Raw genomic sequence first — 21,565 nt, forward strand, 5'->3', positions numbered from 1 at the left:
AAACCACTAAACACTTCTTTCCTATCCACTGTTCCTCCTCCTATGGCAACTCCTGTTATCCACTGTGTTTCTACAAATGTGGATAATCTAAGCACCATAGCAAGAGAAACCACATCCTATTCATATTTTCCAGCCAGCTTCATTTAATGCAAAGTTCATCTAAGTTGGAACATACATCATAAATCTTCCTTTTTAATACTGTATGTATATATGATGTTCCCACCCTAATTTCCATCAAAGATAAGCAAATTAATAACATACTGACTGGGATGGCCAGAGTCAGAAGTACTAAGAATTCCACATGTTGATGAGGATGGGAACAAGGGACTCTCACACCATCAAATACCAATGGCGTGGCGAAATGGCGTAAAATGATGCAAACAATGTGAGGCAGCTCTGTGGCTTCCTACGGACACAGCCTGACACTTAGTACAATCTTTCCAGAGGTATCAGGGTCTGTGTCCACCTGCACAGGATTGTTCACAACCTCTGTAAGTGGGAAGCAGTCAAAGTGCCCTTCAGTGGGTGAGCAGGGCAGGAGCCCGGGCAATGGGTTCCTCAGCACTAAACCAACCATGCATCACACCCCAAAACACAGCAAGTTCATCATTACTGGGTGAAATGAGTCCATGACACAGGGTTACATGTGCATAACTGCAAGTATAGGACAAGCCTGGGAAAGTCAGAACTACACAAGCAGTGTTTCAAAAGGAGAAGCGGCAGCGAAGAGACACTGGAAAGAAGGCCCAGGGTAGCAGCAGGCACACAGAAGGACGAGCCCTGCTCCGGGAAAACTGCAGAAGGGCTTCCACACACTACGGTCAGCAACGCGACGGCAAGCACCCTGTTGCTCCATGGATGGCCTATAGAGAGATGAAACACTAGCAACAGGGAACAGCAATTCCCTACCCATCGAAGCAACTCTCGGTAACTACAAAAGTCTGTATGTTCTGGAAAGAAAAGACTACTTAAAGGCAAGTATAAGAAAACAGAGAGAGAGAGAGAGAGAGAGAGAGACAGACAGACAGACAGACAGACAGACAGACAGAGACAGAGACAGAGACACAGACAGACAGACAGACACAGACAGAGACAGAGACAGAGAGACCAGACACTCACTAAGAAAACACGCCCATGAAGAAGCTATGGTGAGACCACTGATACACAACAGAACTGAAGAAAAGGTCTACCTTGGGGTTCTTAGGAGTCAACTGCCCTGTCTAGCAAACGCTCACTGGCTGAACGGAGGACATGACTGATCTCTTATTTAATCATGACTGCTAGATACCACACATTACACCAAGCTCTAACCATCCATCACAGTGAGCCTAGCTAAATAAAAAAGCAACCCGATGAACTTCATAAAAGAGAAAAATGAATCAGATACAAGAGAATGAGCTGTCAGGACACTCGTTGAAGTAGAAACTTCTGGTTTCTTCAGAAAGTCAGTTATGTCAGATAATGTTTTGCTGGGGCACACAGGCGAAAGGATGTTTTGCTAAAGCTGACACATGGAAGGACGCGGGTGTTTAGAAGGAATAGAAATCTGACCCCACAGACAGTGAGAGCTCCAGCATTGGTTCACTGCGCTCCGCCTCACTATTCTTCCCTGATGACGTGCACGTATTGGTTCACCTTACATTGCTTTGCTGAGCTGCCCCAGTGGTGACTGGAAAGACAGAAATTTGCCAGAGCTTCTTGTGAGGTTCCTGTGGCTTCTTGCCACTCCCTCTGACCTGGGCCAGTTGGTGAGCCTCATGGTTTCCTCTGATTTAACTGCCCTTGAAGGTTCATATGTGGTTATCTGCTGAGTGGACTGGACTGTAACTGCTGACTCGTGTTGGTGTTTTGCTAGAGGACTGGACTGCTGATATCAAGACAATGAAGACTGGACTCGCTCCCAAACAACTCTTTCTAACCAGGTCTACTTTCCCCATATCCTTATAACCTTTCTTTTCCACTACCTCTGGTGGGTGGTGAGGTAGAGAGGAGGCTGAACCCTTATTAAAGTAGCTTGAAAAAAATCATGCCTACAAATCATTCTTTCCTTCAGGGCATTTTGGTTCTCTGTAGAGCGCACAGTTGGAACTGAACTCTGTGGGCAGTCACACACCATTGGAACCAGTACCTACACGTCATAGGCACCTCAACCTTTCCATGCACTTACTCAAAAAGTAGCATGGTGGTGGCAACACGTCTGGGAGGACAGCTCCCACCACATGTGGCAGGCTCTAGTTAAGTCCCTACCAATGCAAATGACAATAGTAATAAACTAGGTGTGTGTGTGCTTTACCGCAGGCCCTGCAGGCCCTAGCATGACAGGCAGTCTCAATTTGACAGGGTCAACCCAAGAGTTGACCCTCTGGGTATGGCTGCCTTGGAAACAAGACATCAGCAGCACCACCGTCAGGCCAGAGTCCTATACTGCATTACAAGGAGAATGTGGGCCGAAGGGCACCACCCACGGTCTATGCTCCTGACTGTGGATGTAACCAGCTGCTTCAAGCACCTACCACTGTCTTCCGTGCCACAAAGAACAGCATACTTGAACTACCAAAGAGTTATAAAATACTTCCCTCTACTGTTCTAACAAACAGAGCTGTGCTGTCCAAAAGAAGACGAGTGGTCGTAAAGCTCCAGATGGTGCCTCTAGAAGAAGCTGCTCAAAACCCCCCGACAACGTGCTTTGGACTGACGTCAGATGTCATCCCTGACATGGGCAAACAGTTACTTTTCAGTATGGGGTCTTTGTTCACTATCCTGTTAGGTACCATAATATTCCTGTCTAAACAAACTGGTGTAGTCGTCAGTGTCCATAGAAACGCCTAAATGCCAAAGAAGTCACTCCCACAGCTAGCCTCAGGAAGTCTTGAAACAGCCAAAATGTTCCAACTCTTCAGTTTACGGTAAGGCTCTAAAACTACAGACGAGACTCTGAAACAGCTTTTACAAAACCAAGTGTAAATTCATCCTATACAGAAGCAGAAGGGAGCATTTTGTGTGAAGATGACTAATAGACCTAATAAATGTCTGTTGTCTTAAAAAAAAACTGCAAGGGCCTTCATGACTTGTGTCATTTAGAAAAACTGATTAGAGCGGAGTGCTTTTTTGGGAAATGACTATCAAGTTCAAGGTCTCCCCTCTTCTGCCTCCCCCCTCCAAAACTCTTAAATGCTTGTCTGCTCTTCCTCTGTAATAGCCCAACAGGTAAAGCTAAGCCACTGTCCTTTCCTTAATCGACTAAGTTACAACAGTCACATTCTGGGGAAAGCAGACCAAGTGTGCTTAGTCCAAACACTCTCCTGTCGTGGACACTTCTGAGGTTTGCTAACACCTCAGGGTGGATAAAGGCCTTCACACTCTGAGTAAAAGAATTCAAAAATGTGTTATCTTGAACAGTGGTTCTCAACCTGTGTGTCAAGACCCCTTTGAGGATTGAACGACCTTTTTACAAGGGCCAGATATCCTGCATATCAGATATTCATATTACAATTCATAACTAGCAAAACTACAGTTATGAAGCAGCTTGGAAATAATCTTATGGTTGGGGTCACCATGATATGAGGAACTGTATTAAAGGGTCACAGCATTAAGAAGGTTGGGAACCGCTGGTCTACAGGGCCACTTCTCCCTTCTGAGTCTGCACAGCCTTAGTGCCACCCCAATAACAAGGCCTCTGTGCCCTCAAAACATTAAAACTCAGGGATCCCTTCAAACAAGAAAAAGGACTTCCTGATACAACAGAAACTCCCATTTTGGTCATAACTTTCTCGATAACAATGACCTTATTTTGCTGTTTGCTTTACTATTTTCTGACACCACTGAGACACTCAATGACTGTGGCCTCACACTAAGTCCTTTAATTTATTCCACCACTGCTTTCTTCTTAACCTGTACTTTTGTAACTATGTTCTCTGTATAGGCCGTGAGGTCACACTTCCTAACTCAAGTTAAGATGGGGACCACTACCAGTGGCCCCTGAGCAGCCTCAGTGTACACTGCCTGGCACCTGAGGCACCGTGTCCTCGATCCTCCGGGATCTACACTAAGTAATCCACTGGAATGCTGGACTTGCTAGTAACGCGGCTGCAAGGTACCTCATGAAAGAGGCTCTGCTGTCTGGGTGCTCCTCCCGGCATGACATGCATGAGGACGTGTGATCTGACGCCGAGAGACAATCCCCAGAAAACCAGACTCCATTCCAATGGTGGCTCTCTCGTTTATGAGAGAGGAGATCAGACCGGTTGAGACTACAGACTCCCCCGGTACACCGGGTCTACATCCTTATCAGTGTGGACACAGAGAACCATCATCAGCCCTCAAGGATCCTTAAGATTGATCGAGGGGTTGAAGTCTCCAATAGGGGGAGCTGAGACAGGGAAAGAGTTGACCTGAAGCTTCCCACCAGCTGAGAAGAAAGCATTCGAACACAGCTAACAGCTTGACGAGGCCTTCTTCCCTCAACAGCCGACAGCCTGTCCATTCTCTAAAACTCTCACCAGAGACCTGTTGTGCAACCCACGTGGCTCCTAGTTTTATGTTACCAGATTTTGATTCCATCCAAGGAGCCCCAGGAGGCACCCTATCGTCTCACTTGTTTGTGGGGAGAGGGCCCTCAGCAACCTCAGGGGTGTAACCTGAGGGTCAGTGAAATGGTACACACAGCTAACGCAAAGACACCACATTGCGACTTTCCCTCCAGAGCCCATTCCTACCCTTTCCCTAAGCATCTATTTATCTGATCTACATATTTTTATCTTATGGGGTTTTTTTATGTGTTTGCCTGTGTGTATGTAGAACACTACATGCATGGCAGGTGCCCTGAGAAGTTAGAAGAGGACATGTGATTCTCTAGTGCTGGAACTATATAGATGGTTGCGACATGGAGATCCTGAGCTGAGCCTAGGTCCTCCTGAGAGGAGTAAGTGCTCTTAACTCTTGCCATCTCTTCAGCCAGTAACATTCCATCCAATAACCCGTGGCTCCTCCTTCAGATCCCATGCCAGGCCGTGCTCTGGGCTGTGTTTTCCTTCTTTGTACACATCTTTATTTTTAAAACAACAATTCTGCCTCATGTTGGTGGCCCTGAGATTCCTCTGTGTCAAAGCCACGACTCCTAGCTTGGCTAAGCTGAGGTCCCTCAGGCTGCTAAGGGTGACAGCATGGACCTGTGTCCTCATCCCTCACGTCCACCCACACGCAGCCACATCATTCCTGAAAAGGGAATAAAAGAGTTAAATCAGACTGAAGTCTATGCCGTTGTTCCGAGTCAGAAATACTGGTTGTACAGATATATAAAAAAAATAAATAATAAATATGCCTGTTACCATTCACGGATCCTGCCAAATCTTAACAAGTTATACATTAATGACAGTGGTTTTCACTTTTTTAGAAAAACAGGAAAGTTCCTTTTGAGCTTGGTGTACACAAAAAAATCTCATAGTGAAAAATCCTGCCAATTATTATTATTATTTTTTTTTTTTTGGTTCTTTTTTTTTTCCAGAGCTGGGGACCGAACCCAGGGCCTTGCGCTTCCTAGGCAAGCGCTCTACCACTGAGCTAAATCCCCAACCCCGCCAATTATTTTTAAAGGGTGGCTTCACAATACATTTGATAAAGAATTCATAGCCACAGGGTGCAAACCTAGCACTTCCGGTGTAGGTGTCTACCCCGTGCGAACAGAAACTGAAAGCTTGTCTCCATAAAGCCCTGTGGTAAGTGCTCTCCTCACAAACCCTAGGCATCTCTACAACCCAAGGGGCACTCACTGCCTTTCCACACACACTTCAAGACTAACCCCAAACTAATGTCAATTCGGAGTTAAGTGCCTAAATCAACATCAAATATGGCTATCAATGTATCAGTATCTATAAAATCCCTTTCTGCATCAAACTGTAAAAGCGGAAAAGCGCACAGGCCTCAGAAATGTTTCTAACTCCACCTGGCTTGTGCCCTACCAGGTCTACTAAGAGGCTTTGTTTCATTTTGTTTTCTAAATAAATTCTCTCTCTAAACAGGAAGTGAAATTTCTGTACGACTCACCATTCACCTTTAAGTCATTATTTGTACTAGAGCCAAATTAAACGAGTGGCACGCTGTTTTCTGAAATATACATTGCACACATATATTTACACGAAACAATATAATTCTACACACATTCGTTGTCGTCTGTATCATCAAATGCAGTGACTTCTCAACGGTAACGCTACCGTATATTGAACGCTATATGTCTGGATGCCAGTTCATATGCTTCAGGCCTCTACCCACAAGATGTCTGCAGCAACTGCTCCACCAGCATCCATTAACCCCTAGCTACCACCCACTCTTACCCCTGGTCCTCAAACCCAGTCCTACCCCATCCGCAGACACAAATAGGCCCATTTCAAATTATCTATAGCGGTTGACAAATGTACAAACTGTCCCCAGTTGTCCCCACTGACAAATGTGCAAACTGTCACAACGATGAGCTACACAAGGCCATAAGGGAAGGCAAACACTAAGCCCATGGGGCTCCGCAGACCTGGGAAATGAGCTGGAGAAGGAAAGCAAGACAATGGTGCCCCTGGAGCAGATGAGCCCACTGTACCATAGGGGAGAGCAGGCCTGCCCCACTGTACCATAGGGGAGAGCAGGCCTGCCCACAGAGAACATTGCACAAGACCACCAGGACAAAGCCCTGCAGGGGGCGGCAGGCTGAGAGTCTGACAGCCTGACACAATAGGGAAAGACATCTGTGAAATCGACGTGATAGCTTTCTAAGGAATTTTTCTGTTTACAGAGGAAAGAAATGGGCAGTGGATGAAAAGGCTCACTGACGGTGTGATAACAACTTTTTAAACGCAGAGGAGAGAGCTGTGAGTGCGGCTGGGAGGCAAGAGTAGCATGGATGAACACTGCTACCACACTGAAAACACTTGAGGAAATTTAAGGACAAGTGCACAGAGGCGAGGAATGGTGGCACTGGTGACTGGAGAGAGTCACCCTTAAAACACCCTGTGACAGTTAATTTAAAAAGGAAAGGAAGAAAGAGAGACAGACAGACAGACAGACAGACAGACAAACAAAAGAAACATAAGTGGGGACTGGAATAATGGCTCCGAGGTTAAGAGCACCAGCTGTAGGGGTTGGGGATTTAGCACAGTGGTAGAGCGCTTGCTTAGCAAGCACAAGGCCCTAGGTTCGGTCCCCAGCTCTGAAAAAAAAAAAAAAAAAAAAAAAAAAAAAAGAGCACCAGCTGCTTTTCCAGAGGACCCGGTTTTGATTCCTGTTCGTACTTGCAGGGCAGCTACAATCTTTAGCTCTTGTTCCAGGGGATCTGATGCCCTCTTCTGGCCTTATTAAGCACAGCATGTAAATGGTGCACAGACACACATCCAACCAACCACTCAAAGCAGGACATAAAACAAATAGTGGAGGTGACTCACTGTTCAAAAGACTTGCTACTGTTGCAGAGGACCCAGGTTTAAGCCTCAGCACCCCTGTGACAGAGAGAAACCATCTGTAACTCAGCTCCAGAGGAGCTGGGGCCCTCTCTGGCCTCCATTTACTTAAAGTAAACGGATGGGTGGATGGATGGATGGATGGATGGATGGATGGATGGATGGATGGATGGATGGATGGATGGATGGATGGATGGATAGATGGATGGGTAGGTGGGTGTACGGATGGACGGACAGACTGACAGAAAAGTAGATTCATTCATTTATTCATTCTATAAATTCTGTTTGTTACTCTAGAGAGCCCTGACTAATGCAGAAAGGACCCACAGTCCCACTAACAACCAAAGCTAGGAAGGAGGAGAGCAATGGCTGGTTGGTAAGGAATGTGCTTACAGCCTAGCACAGCCTGTAACCCAAGCATTCACTCAGGAAGTGGAGGCAGAAGAAAATGGGAGCTCAAAGACAGACGGGGTTACAGGAGAGTCTATTGATGGAGGGGAGAGGAAGGAAGGACAAACAGAAGCTCTGGGTCTGAGCAGACATTAGGAACTGAGGTGGGTACAGGAGAGAATAGTAGCTTCAAGAGCAGAAGCTCCTCGTCAATAAGAAAGTTGTATTTTGGAATGATTTTATATATGTGTAAAGGTCAGTTTTCTTTCAAAAAGGAGTCATTTTGTTAAAAACAAAACAAAACATTAGAACAGGTTTCTGTAAGTTCTGTTCTAGTCCTTTATCTACTTTAAACTTATTATCCTAGCCAGGTATGGGGTACAAGCACTGGAGAGACAGATAGAGAGATTGTGGGGCTAGCCTAGCCTACCTCCAGAGGCTCAGGACATAGCCTTCATCTAGAGAGAGAGAGAGAGAGAGAGAGAGAGAGAGAGAGAGAGAGAGAGAGAGAGAAGCAAGCCTTTATACACGAAAGTGACTTGGTCGTAATCCCTCACCTGTCTGTCTGAGTAGGAAAGGTTACAACTTACAATCATGTAAAGATCGTGGCCAATGAGAAGCATTCAGCATCATCAATGTCTCCAAAAGTAGGAGCTTCTGCAAGCACAATACAGAACTCACTCGAACGGTGCGGGAAGTGCTAGAGACAGCTGCTCTCAAAGCAGTCCCCTACTCCATTTACCGCACCATCCAGCAGACTTCTGACTCATCTCTGCCAGTCATTTAAGCAGCAGCCTGACTACACGGTAGTCTGCTGGGGCCTGTGATGCAGCAGTATAAAAGACTTGTCCTTGCTAGGCAGAATGTACAAGTTCAAATCTCTACTCTTCACCTCTACTAGGTTTTCACTGAAGCCCTCGGTGCTGCAGTTTCTGACCTGGAAGGTGTGGTGAGGATTAAAGCAGGTAAGGTTCACAAGGTCAGAGAAAGAGCTGGGTCTGAGGTAGCATAGGCATGGGCTCTCCTTGAGTAGCACAGACCAGAGTCTTATGACCAGATTGTAGTGACAGACTTAGATCTTAGCCTCTTTTCAAACAAGCACTCTTCCTCTCGGGATCTTTAAACGCTCCTTGACTACTTGTTCTTGCCACAGCACCGCCAGCTTTGTCAGGGTTTAAAGGTACATATTTTTATACAACTGGTCTTTACTGAATTTACTCATGGGCCTTTCCCTGTCTGTTCTAACTCTATTTTTGGCCAGATCGTATAAAGAAAATGGCAACAATTAAGTTTGACCTGAAGAAAAAAAAAAGGTTTGTTCTTAATACTCTGTTGGAAAACTTACTGCATACGCACCAAAAAGCTTGATCTAAAATCTCCTTCAGCCAAGCCAGGGATGCCTGGACCCTGCCATGCAGCCAGCACTGAGCACTCATGGGGGACACAGACATTACTGCCGGACATTGTCTCCTCCGTCTCTGCCTCTCTGCCAAAGATTCTTGAAACTAAATGCTTCAAAGTTATCTAGTAAGAAAAGACTTTGACCTCACTGGAAGGGTTTGCTTGTGACCCTCTACCACATAACAGGTACATACACTCAAGTGCACCCAGGACTGCTGTTTCCACACTGCTACGGCAAGCACCGTCATAAACTTTACCGTAACACAACGCTCACGCTCCTTCGTCATTCTCTTTCTGCTGTCAATCACAAGTGTGACAGCAAGGAAATGCTCAAAGTTTCCCTATCAGGTGACAGCACAGGTGACAATGATTCTAGTCTTCAGCCAATATAAAGCTATGACCCTACAACTACACAGTGACCAACGACAGTTTACAACAATGATGGCCTGGATACACAACAAAGAAATGTTTTTCGAGTTCAGAGAAATCACTCTTGCAACTCGTTTTCAAAATCATACTTTCACATTAATTTTAATATCATATCTAATTAATTCCAATACCTTACCTGTCGGCGGCTTCGATGTCAAAGCAAAACCTTCTGTCAGTTGAGTCAATAGGCCTTTTGGTGCATTCTTTCAAAAAGAACGCCTCTCCATCCCCCTGCAAATAAGCACAACACTCAAAACCCTGCACAGAGTCTGCTGCTGCTGCACCACAGGAGCCCAGGCTAGCCCTTTCTGCTCTGAAGCCTCTCCGCTCTTCCCCAGGGTTTTCTAGTTCTTGACAATAGCAGTACTGTCTGCAGATGCCACAGATGCTGACCCCAGGACTGCAGGAAGGATCACAGCAGCGTCCAGGCTCTACAGTGATAGCCTGCCTCTCAAGACACTCTTTAAAAAAGTCAAAATCTGCTTTAATATTATACTATATTACATCCGGTGTCATTATCAGTGTGACCACTACTAGCCTATAAACACCACAACTGCATAAGGATTGACCTGAAACCCCACCATATTGCAGGGACCACAAGTTTATTTGCTAACACAGAACCAGTGGACCTGGGCCTCCTAAGTGTCACCCTCCCTAAGAGCATTAGAACTGGGGTAGACACAGAAGCTACACAGTGGCTCGGCAAAGAGCAAAGTCCACACCTAGGATTTTCCAAACTATAGGGATCTGTTAATATTTTAAAAGATAGCAGATATTCAGATGTTCAGAACAACATAGCTATCTATACTCTACACTGCTTCATTTAGTCATCTGGAGACAAAATGGAAGCTAACGCTAAGAACTGCCCTAAAACCCCAATTTACTACGACAGCAAACTCAGGCTCGAAGCGAATGTTGCAACTTCCCTTCTAACAGGCGACAGGGCCTTGCCTCAGCCCCGTCTCGGTGGCTGTTTTCTATGCACATCCATCGCCACTAAGGCTCCTTCTCACAACCTGCTTTAAGGCTTTGCGTTTCTCTCTGGACGAAGTGTAAGTACATAAGCAGAAATCAGCTTAGATTAATTCCCAATTCACCTAAGTAAAATATCACCCAACCACCCAACAAGCAGCAAACTGGCTTTCTCAAAGTGTGTGGCCAATTATGCTTGCCCCGGACGCCGATCTGTCACAGCTATTCACCGGTCGGTCACAGGAGGCCTGCCTTCCTTGCATAGCCAGCCCCCGCGGTCTCTGCCATGCTTGGCTCTGCTGTTTATCTCTCTGGGATGAGCAGCTAGCTCTTAGGGAATAACCACAGGAAACCTCTCCGTGCCTAACTGCATGAGAGGGGATTCGCTCAGGTCTCTGCCTGTGTGCAGCATGCAAACAGGCCAGACCTTCTATGTAAGCACAGATGACCGGCCGGTCACGGAAGCCTAGCACAGGAACTATCTTTCTCTTCTAGAACAGCGACAAGTTCTACTCCTCTCTGTTTTAAAATCTAACTGTAAAGACCTAGGAGTATGACTTAGAAACAAAACGAAGATTTTAATTCTAAAACCAAGTGTCTCAACAGTCAGTATGAAACTACTAAAATGACAGACATGATGAGAATATCTCATGTAAGTAAAGAAAACTATCAAATACTTACCAGTTTCCCCCCAGATCTGTGCTCAAAGGGAATCATGTTGAATTTCTTGGCTGTTTTCCGGTACATGCAGTAGTGTTTGACCCAACTGGACCCAAATGGAGCAGGCCCTTCAACAAAGCACAGGTTTTTGTGTTTTTGTGTCAGTCGAGCACGGTGACACGCACCTTTAATCCCAGCACACAGGAGGCAAAAACAGGGCTATCTCTAGGAGTTCGAGGCCAGCCTGGTCTACACAGTGAGCAGGACATCCAGGCTACAAAGAGAAACCCTGTCTCGAGGTGTCTCTCTCTCTCTCTCTCTCTCTCTCTCTCTCTCTCTCTCTCTCTCTCCTCTCCCTCCCTCCCCTCTCCCTCTCCCTCTCCCTCTCCCTCCCTCTCCCTCTCCCTCTCCCTCTCCCTCCCTCTCCCTCTCCTCTCTCTCTCTCTCTCTCTGCAGGGACTAACAGAAAGGGACAGAGGTTGGGGGAAAGCAGGGACAGGACACCCTTAGAGCACTGTGAGACTTTTCAGCAGATGACTGTGAATTACAGTCATGAGTTAAGACTACAGGGTGAGGGGTTGGGGATTTAGCTCAGTGGTAGAGCGCTTGCCTAGCAAACGCTAGGCTCTGGGTTCGGTCCCCAGCTCCGAAAAAAAGAAAAAAAAAAAAGAAAAAAAGACTACAGGGTGACCCAAAGTGTAAAGTACTTATGTCCCAAACCTGTTAACCTGAGTTCAATTCCCAGATCTCACAATGGAAAGAGAGAGCCAGCTCCTGAAAGTTGTCCCCTAACCCCACACATGCTCCAGCCCACGTGTGCATCCACATTCACACTCAATAGTAATAATCAGAATAAATGACATACTTGGTGGGTGCTAGAAAGCCCAAGAGCTCCTCAGGCACTCCGGGTTAAATGGAGGACACACGACATACTTAACTTCAGTTCAACAGACAGCACTACTTCTCCCACAATCCTCTACTTCCCAGCTGGTCAATGTGGAAGCCGGCTGAGTCGGCATATGACCAATGGAAGAAAAGTGTGTAGCCCTGAGCAAAGCTAAGAGTACAAAGGAGAGAAACAGAAGAACTCAACTCAGAACTTTGAACGAGCTTTGGCTTCTTTAATTTCCCAACTCGGAAGCCCTCTGGGCTGTATTTGAGCAAAGCAATGTGCAGTGATTAGTCTGCATCCCAAAGAGTCCCACGCTGAACCACCGTCCTAACTCCAATCATACTGAGCCTGACCGAGTGACGGGACACCACCCAAAAAAGGAATTAGCAGAGTTCTCGGAGGGTTAGTTCCCCTGAGAATAGTGTGCACACATGTGTAAGCATATGTGGGGATCCATGTGCACATACATGTTCATGAACGCATGAGTATCTTCCACTACCCACTATTACTCTCTGCCTTACCTTTTTTTGGAGGGGTGCGGGGGGCTTGTTTTTCAAGACAGGGTTTCCCTGTGTAGCCCTGGATGTCCTGGAACTCACTGTGTAGACCAGGCTGGCCTTGAACTCACAGAGATCCGCCTGCCTCTGCCTCTGCCTCCTGAGTGTTCCACCTTATCTTTTGAAGACAAGGTCTCTCGCTAACCACAGAGCTTGGCAACTGCCTAGACCGGCTGGCCCAGTGAAGTCCAAGGATGCCCTCTTCCCCACACAGGCACAGCACTAACACGGGACACTTGTGGGGACACCTTGGTTTTTTGATGGGTGCTGGGGATCTTAACTTGGATCCTTAAGACTCGCAGAACAGGCGCTTTACCAGCTAAGATGCTTCCACAGGCCACGGCAGGTTACTGAAATTGAAGCCATTTGTCTTCCCACTTCTTTGTCACAATGTGACAGAGCCATGGGACACTTCCCAACCACCAAAAGCAGGAGCCAAATAAATCACTTTTTTATAAAGTATCAGTTCTCAAGTACTTTGTTACAAGCCACACAAGACAGGCAGCCCAACACTAAAGCCTCTATTAGTAAAACCCTGCTATAGAGCATTTGCTCCTATATCCATCTACGCTGCTCCTAATATTTTTTAAGATGTTTATTTTTAATTATGTGTATAGGGATGTATATGTGAGTACAGATGCTCACCGAGGCCAGAGGCATTAGATTCCCCTTGTGAGCTACAAGGTGCGGGTGCTAGGCGCTGGCCTTCTGGAAGGGCAAGAAGTGATCATAACTGCTGAGCCATCTCTCCTGCACCTTTCTAATGACAGAGACACAGCAGTGGCTGGAACTGATAAGGAATGGGAAGAGGAAAGAGGAGAAAGGTGCTGGTAACACAGGCCCTCCTGGCCTCTGTTACCTTTAACCTCCGTTTCCTTAGAAACAAAGGAAGCAAATTCCTGAAGCACATCATTAGACAGCCTAAGGCAGCATGGCCACTGGAGAGCTCCACAGAGCTACCAAGCAGGAATGTGTGCACCGTGTGCCTTCTGGGACCAGAGTACAGAGCACTTTCCACTCTGGCTGAGAACCTGCGTTTGGGTCACAACCACCTCAAACCTCAGACCCAGGCTATTCAACACCATCCTCTTACTTTTTTCCTGGACGTATAGGTACCCTTCTGCTGTGAACTGGCTGGCTCGCTTCTGATCCTTGGGGTTTTGTCTAATTTTATTCATAAGTTCCTCCACTTCCGACCTGGTTCCCTCAAATCGATTCCGTGTCTGAAAAAAAAAAAACAAAAAAACAAAATCACAAATTCCAATTCCTCCTATGGTTTTTTGTTTTTGTTTTTGTTTTTTGGTTTGGTTTGGTTTGGTTTTGGTGCATATACTTTGGTATCTCTGTTTAACTAAAATTAAATCCACAGAACTCAAAGAAATGCTCCTTCTTTCCTGTGTGACTCCTTACTGAGATTCATATTCAAAGATAACAAAATATAAAATAGCCAATAGAGAGGATGAGACGACGCCATCACAGAGGACTTGCTGCCTCGAGTTTCCTGATTTTGTTAACCTTGGATGTAAAGAGTAAATAAGTCAAAAAAGACCCGTCTGGGGAAAACAAAAGGTGTTTGCAACAGTCAACCTGACCCAAGCTGGTACCTACTGCAACAGCAATGTGAACGCCGAGATCTGAAGATGATTATTCCTTCCAAGCTAATAAACAGTCAGGAACCACTTTTCCTGACTGTGGTAACTACACTAGAAAATGACATGACATTTCTTCCCTGAGAGAGGCGAGGAAGAGGAAGATCTCACGGGCAAACAACGCCCATGCATCTGAAGCAGCTCATGACATTCTGGAAACTCGGGGGACGTGGGCTGCCAATGCCTGTTCAGTGGATGCTGTGCTGTGGACACATCGTGTGAGCTGAAGAGACAGAGCAACCATGGGCCATCCTGGTGACTCGCCACCACCCAGGTGATGGACCTGCCTTCCAGCCTGGCTCAGAAATAATTGTCTTAACACCCAACGGCGGCTGATGTGAAACTGCAGAGGGGCTCAGACAGAAAATTATTAAAATTTCTCTCTCCCTCCGACCTACAATGGAAAGGGCTGTCACGGCTCAGAAGGGCAGAAGAATGTAGAAAAGCTGGAGTACTGACAGACACAGACTACCAAGAATAAAGCTATTTCCAGAGGTTTATTTAAACAGAAACTAAGAGCCAACAGAGGAAGAAAAGAACTTTTGTATGCCCTTTAGGAAAACACAGGACCAGGCTAGGTGGTGTATACCTTTAATCCCAGCAGTTCAGATCTCTTGGTTTGAGGCCAGCCTAGTCTTCAGAGAAAGTTCTAGAACAGTCAGGGCTACTCAGAGATACAGGGCTACTCATTTATACATTAGAGATAGATAGATAGATAGATAGATAGATAGATAGATAGATAGATAGATAGATAGATAGATAGATAGACAGACAGGGATAGAGATATATAGATACACACAAACACACACAGGCACACACAGAGCAACCCTGTCTAATAAATACATACATACACATACATACATACATACATACATGAATGACTATTAAAAGGTCTGGTTCCCCTTCTTGTCCCCATCTTCAGCATCTCCCATGTTTGTGTCTATTTCTACTGATTTCACATTGGCACTATTCATCAACATTTCAGTGAGATTCCTCCCAACCCTCATTTTCTCCACAAACATGTAGAAACAGATCTAATCCAATGGGCTTTACCCACGATACTCCTGCTACTTAGTGTTAATGCTCTAACTGTCCTACAGGTGTCCAGCCAGCTAGCAGACCTTACAGGTGTCCAGCCTTTAAATCTCTGAGCAGTTTCTCATCCTCTGTCTAGAAGGGACTCTCAGCCGATAGACTCTCCCCATCACTGAACCAGAATGTCCTGTTTCTCTGCGAGAGCCCTGATGCTTCCAGTGGAGGGAGGCATCTTGCTCTGTACCAGGTACGATGTGCTCATAGCTGCTGCTCCATCCTCTATGCTGGCAGACTTGGGCAATACATACACAAGCTATACAGACTCATTCTCTCTCACATACACACTCTCACACATACAGTCTTACACACACACACACACACACACACACACACACACACACACACACACACACCCCGGAGCCACTACTGCTGTACTATAAAACCTGTGACTGCACACCAATAAGCTGACCTGTATTCCAGTTCCTGAGGTTCCGCAGGTCTATCCTACTGAGAACTCAAACTCCTATTGCCGTCAATGCATTTTCAGACTCACTCGACACATTCGCACAAGCAGGCGCTCACACACTCCAGCTCTCTTCTGCATGCCACCTCCAGACCCCAGTTCTAGCCCCACAGTCCCTCCTCATGCCTTTGCACCAGAATGAGCAGGGTTATTTGTAAATTGTACCATATTTCCTCATGTTAATTATGAATTAGGGTAGAAATTTCAGGTTTCTAACATCAATTAATAGATTATCTACAACCTAGCAACTCTCAGCTCTAACCCAAGGGACATTGGAAGATGCGCTTTAATCAGGATCACGGTAGACTGTGAATACTGAATTTGGTCACAAACTGAATCAAAGCACTTCAAATGGTGCCTGAGGTTAGAGGGATAGCTTGGGGTGTACAGTTTGCTTTGCCACACATGATGACCGTGGGTTTAATCACCAGCACTGCAAAGAAAATAATAAATTGTGACAGGCAGTAAAACACTTCACCGTGCCTTAATGGTGTAAAACATGAGACAGATGCTGGCCAGTGTCACACCAGGAGCGCAGGCGCTTCCTCTGCCCCCCTTATTAGGTAAAGAAGCACTGTCCCTAGAAAACCAGCCACGGAAGCCTTCCTTACAGCCAGAGTCCACTGGGACGCCTTTACTCAGAAAGTCTGGATCAGGCTGAGCCACCTAAAGGAGGGGTGGGGGACGGGCCAAGCACACCACCCAGGTGTTGGGGAGGATTAGGAGGTGTGGCCTTGCTGAGGGAAGTGTGTCACGGGGCTTTGAGGCTACAGAGCCGGATGCGATTCTGAGTTCTCTACTCTTGGCTTTGTGTTTCTAGTTCAAGACACAAAGCCTCAGCTGTGTTCTAGCTGCTATGTCGGCCACCTCTGCTCTGCCGTCAGAGATGCCGGCTTTAGGAACGGTTGGCCCAAATAAGCTCTTTCTTTCCAAGTTTCCTTGGTCATCGGAACAGAACAGACACTAAGATACCTCAAACAAGCCTTGGAAGGTAGAGGGCAAAACAGTGACTCCAAGGGTCGACCACCATTATACAGTAAGGTTTTTCCATCTCAGCCTATGGCATCCTTCACAGAGCAAAAGAGGGCAGAGGGGGAGTGACAGCCTGAGGATTTCACCTTACAAAAACAAACAAACAAAACCAGAAAAGTACAGTTCCCAAGACTGACGGATGGAAAGATGGATGGACAGACAGGTAGGCAGATCTCACTAAAACTCATATCCTCTCAAGAGTTCTATACACATGGAGGAGGAAGAAAAAGAAAGTGGGCTGGCTGGCAGATCCCAGAGAATAGCTCATGAGGTCCTAATGCCCCCAAAACACAGCAAAGCACAGAGCGTGGATTTCTGGACCCAGCAGACGCCTAGAATCGGAGGCAAGGTTTGCCACTAGTGCCGAAATCTCAGTCCTTACTGCTAAGGATTCGTCTCCTACAAGTTTTTAAAGGGGGCAGACAGCCTTACCAGGATGCCCCCCAAATCTGTGCTTATTGGTCCCAGATATTCCAGCTGGGATCTCATTTCTAGACCAGGAATCTGGAACTAAGCAGAGGAGGTCTGGGACTCAGCGAGCAAGCAGTTCTCTGGAGGGTCTGAGAGGCGGAGCTCCCTTCCTCCCCCGTGTCACGGAGGTTAGGACAGCTGTCTGTACACCGTGGAGTAAGTCATTCACCACAAGAACAAGCACAGGGAGCTCATTCGTCGATAGTTAAAGTAGTCAAATCTCGTTATTATCTCCTACCCAAGGAGAACCAGCTACCCATACTCTTAACCACTTCTCAGCCATGCGTATTAACCTGGAGACTCTTCGCCCTAATCCTGAAATCCCCACGGCTTCCTCTGCCAGGACTTCTACCCCGCCCTCCCACACCAGTCTTCCAGGATGGCACCGCAGAGGTGCGAGCTGGCTTCCTAAAATACCCTTTAACTTTGATTCAATTTCCTTTCCTCTGGTGGGAAAAACCACTACTTCCTAGAAGCCATTTTGCTACTTTCTTACTTTCTATTTATTACTCCAGATTACAGAAAAATGGGTAAAAAGCAAATCCTCAGGAAAAATCCAGCCATTTTTACGATATAAAAGACATAACCATATGGGGCTGGAAATAGCTTGCTTTCATTTTTAAACAAAATTATCTCTCTTCCTGAGTATGAGCCATTCTAAATTTAATTATTTTATGTAATAAAATTCTAAACAGTTGACAAAATTAACTATAATGTCATAACATAAAGATATTTAACCTTAAAATTCAGTTTGTATCATTTCAGTACAGTTGATATATCATATTAAAAAAAATAAAATATAACTAGGGTTTTCTTTCAGAAATGTGTGGCTTTATATATAGTCAGTATCTGCCCTTATCTTAAAAAAAAATCACAAGGAAGTAAGATGAATAGCCAAAAAATGGGTAAATGACAGTACTTCTGAGGAGAGATGGTGTCACGTGACTCTAAGTGCTGGACTGGAGTGGTGGAAAGTGGCTGAAAGCAGAAAAGGCAGGGGCGTGGGGTTCACATCTGTGGTCCACAGCAGCAGCCAGGGGGAGGCTGAGGCAGGACCCTCACTGAGCCAGGAGCCAGCCACAGAAGTAGTCAAGAACACAACGGTGGGAACACTCACCTAGCACATGCCCTCACTTCAAATCGCAGGGAGGCTGACATACACAAGCACGCACACACGCATGTACCAAGTGCCCAAGGTCCTGCTAATGAGGCTGAAGGCACAGTTTCCGAATGAGCGGCACCCAAGAAGCCTCAGAGAACGGAATAAAACTGAGAGGTAGTTATAAAGGTAGCTGAGTAGAGAGAGACGCACTGAAGACTGAGGATTTGGAGCAATTCCTGCTGAATGGATATCTCTGGATTCCAAAATATAAAGGAAAAACTGTCGGGTGTCGTTATCAAACATGCAAGCTCTTGCTTAGCTCATCAACATGTTAACAAGATATTCCAAATAAACCCGTCTCCTCTCGTCCAGTTTTGCTCACCATTATCTCATGACTTGACATGACTCAGTCCCACTGGAGTCCCTTCCTCACCACAGGAGGACATCTGTCCAGAAGGAAGGGATGTGAGGACAGGCTGACCAAAGCCCCAGGAGACTGCTGGGTTCCTCTGTCATTCCAGAGCCTGGGCTAAATCCAGACAGTTTCCTAGGCAGGAGGCTGCACAGTTACATAGGGCCTGTGACACAGGGTCTCACAATAGGCTTAATGTCCTATTATATAACGGGAGGAGAGGCCTGAGAGAACATCACATGTAGTTCAGGCTGGTCTCCAAATTACTGCACAGCCTTCAACTCCTGATCCTCCTGCCTCCTCCTCCCACTGGGATGAGAGGCAAGAAACAGTACACTAAGTTTAAATTCCCTCTAGCTTGAAAGACTTCATTGATTTAATGTTCTGTTCTCATTATACACCAATCCCATAATTCATACAATGGGGTTCTCATCTGGTCAGCCCTGAAGTTGACAGATAAAGTCTACAACAGCAGTTCACAGCCTGTGGGTCACCTCTCCGGTGGGGGACAGGGGTACAAATGACCCTTCCACAGGGTTGCTTGCCTAAGACCATCAGAATCACAGATACTTACATTCTGACTCATAACAGTAGCAAAATCGCAGTTATGAAGGAGCAATGGAATCAATCTTATGTTTCAGGTCACTACAACATGAGGAACTGGGTCGTAGCATTAGCAAAGTTGAGAACCACTGGTCTAAGAAAAAGAGGCTAATTCTATAATTAAATACCCAGTTGGGAGTGGAGATCAGTCTATACTCTAATCTTCTCAACTAGTCTCTCTTCACAAGCTATGTTTTACAGCCTGCAAGTTACTCTGAAAAATAAATCATTTCATTAAAATTCCTAGTGGGCTGAAGAAATGGCTCCGTGAATTGTCTGCTGTGCCAATGTAAAGCTGTGAGCTGGACCTCCCTAGCTCCCACATGAGGGTAAAACATAACGTCTGTAACACAGTAGGGGCAAGGATCACGGTACAGTGGGAGGGGGTGAGGCTGAACGGACCTTCAGAGCACTCTAACCAACCAGCCTAGACAATTCGTGGGCTCCACATTCAACGAGAGACCTCATCTCCAAAGATCAGCAGAGAGCAAGTGACCTGCACATATACCACACGTAGAGAAAAAAGTCACTCTACTACCGTGGGAACAATGTCGAGGTGGACTGGAATGCACCTGGACCCACAGATGTGCACATCTGTTTTAAGTTCTATCTACCTAACTTCTAAACCACAGCACAAAGACCCCCACGCCCTTGTGTGTTCTGTTCTGTGTGTGATGCGGTCACACTGGGCTTCTAACATATCCTAACTAGTTATTCTCTGAGAACATATCACGTAAGAAAGGTCTAACCTGGAAAAACTGACTGTTACCTAAATAAAATCTTATCTTTAACTTTTTTGAGTGTATATATGAATGAAACATATGGGGGTGGGGGGTCCCCACCTTGCTTGAGAAATAACTCTGGTTGTTAGTGCTGCATTCACAGGCCAGCTGAGCCCCTGGGAATCCTCTCCACTCCACCTCCCCTTGCTAAAGGAGCACTGAGACTGTGACACAGTCTGCCAATTGGCTTTGGGTTCTGGGATTCAAACACAGGTCCCCAGGCTTACACAGCAAGCACTTTACCCACTGAGCCATCTCAGCCTAAAGCAATTGTAAAAGGAATCGCCAAATGTCATTTTCCAACATCAGGTTGAAAGCACAGACTCCCCAGAGGACAGCAAGGAAAACAAATGGCAGCTGTGGACACGGAGGCACCAGAGAATCCGCCCGAGATGTAGAGATGAAGAAATCCCATAAGCCAGTCTGGGGATGAAGACCTCGGGGGACGGTCAAAGTCAGAAATGCTAGGTGGGATGCCAAGATAGCCGTTTCTCACTCACAGGATTCAGAGTTAACATAACCAAGTTTACCCACAAGAATTTGCCCTCGAGAGCCAAGGAAGAGCAGAACTCCTAGAGCCTCCATCAGCTACAGCGCAGTTTGTTACACTGAAAGTTGACCACTAGATGGCGACACATCCCCACTTTCTCAGTACCAGCCTGGTCGTAAAAGATTTGACACCACAATAGAAAACATCTTTTAAATACCAGAAGGCTTTCGTTTCCTTACATTCTGAATGTTGATCTGTAGTTCCATCTTGTAGTGGTTGAAGTCTTTGGAAAGCTCGTGACCTTGATGATAGAAAGTGAACATTCCCTGAAAAAAGGACAGCATCTACAACAAGGAGAGGAGTGTTAGTGCATGAAAGCAAGCAAGGCATGCATTAAAACCACCATCCCCAACACCGCCATCCCCACATCCAACCGCCTCCGCCACTGTCACTCCACTGAAATAAAGTAGTCCCAAAGAAGTCACTAGAAATTAAATAACTGAAGTTGCCAGTCTGTATGGAAAAATATGAACAAGCTCTGAGTTTGAATTCCCTAGCTCCCACATAAAGGTGTCTCCACGTCTGTAACACAGTAGGGGCAGGGATCACAGTATGGTGGTTAAGGGTGACTGAATAGACCTCTGACAATCCACGAGCTCCACATTCAATGGGAACGTTCACAAATATCAGCATCACTGAGCAATTTTTATACCATCTTCTCCAAGA

The 21,565-nt window shown here is 46.1% G+C and overlaps 1 protein-coding gene across 4 annotated transcripts in view; it reads right to left on the reverse strand.

The window, feature by feature from the left end:
- The window catches only part of Arhgap10 (Rho GTPase activating protein 10), a 252,851-nt gene that overhangs the window by 134,344 nt on the left and 96,942 nt on the right, over positions 1–21,565 (reverse strand). For all 4 annotated transcript variants that reach the window (XM_032887504.1, XM_032887503.1, XM_032887506.1 and 1 more), the window contains exons 7-10: positions 21,079–21,183; positions 13,834–13,963; positions 11,313–11,419; positions 9,796–9,890 (exon numbers count right to left, since the gene is read on the reverse strand). In XM_032887504.1, coding sequence (XP_032743395.1) covers positions 9,796–9,890; positions 11,313–11,419; positions 13,834–13,963; positions 21,079–21,183 — 437 coding nt within the window. The remainder of the gene's footprint in view (positions 1–9,795; positions 9,891–11,312; positions 11,420–13,833; positions 13,964–21,078; positions 21,184–21,565) is intronic.

This window comes from Rattus rattus, chromosome 17 (assembly GCF_011064425.1).
Source record: "Rattus rattus isolate New Zealand chromosome 17, Rrattus_CSIRO_v1, whole genome shotgun sequence".
Taxonomy (NCBI): domain Eukaryota; kingdom Metazoa; phylum Chordata; class Mammalia; order Rodentia; family Muridae; genus Rattus; species Rattus rattus.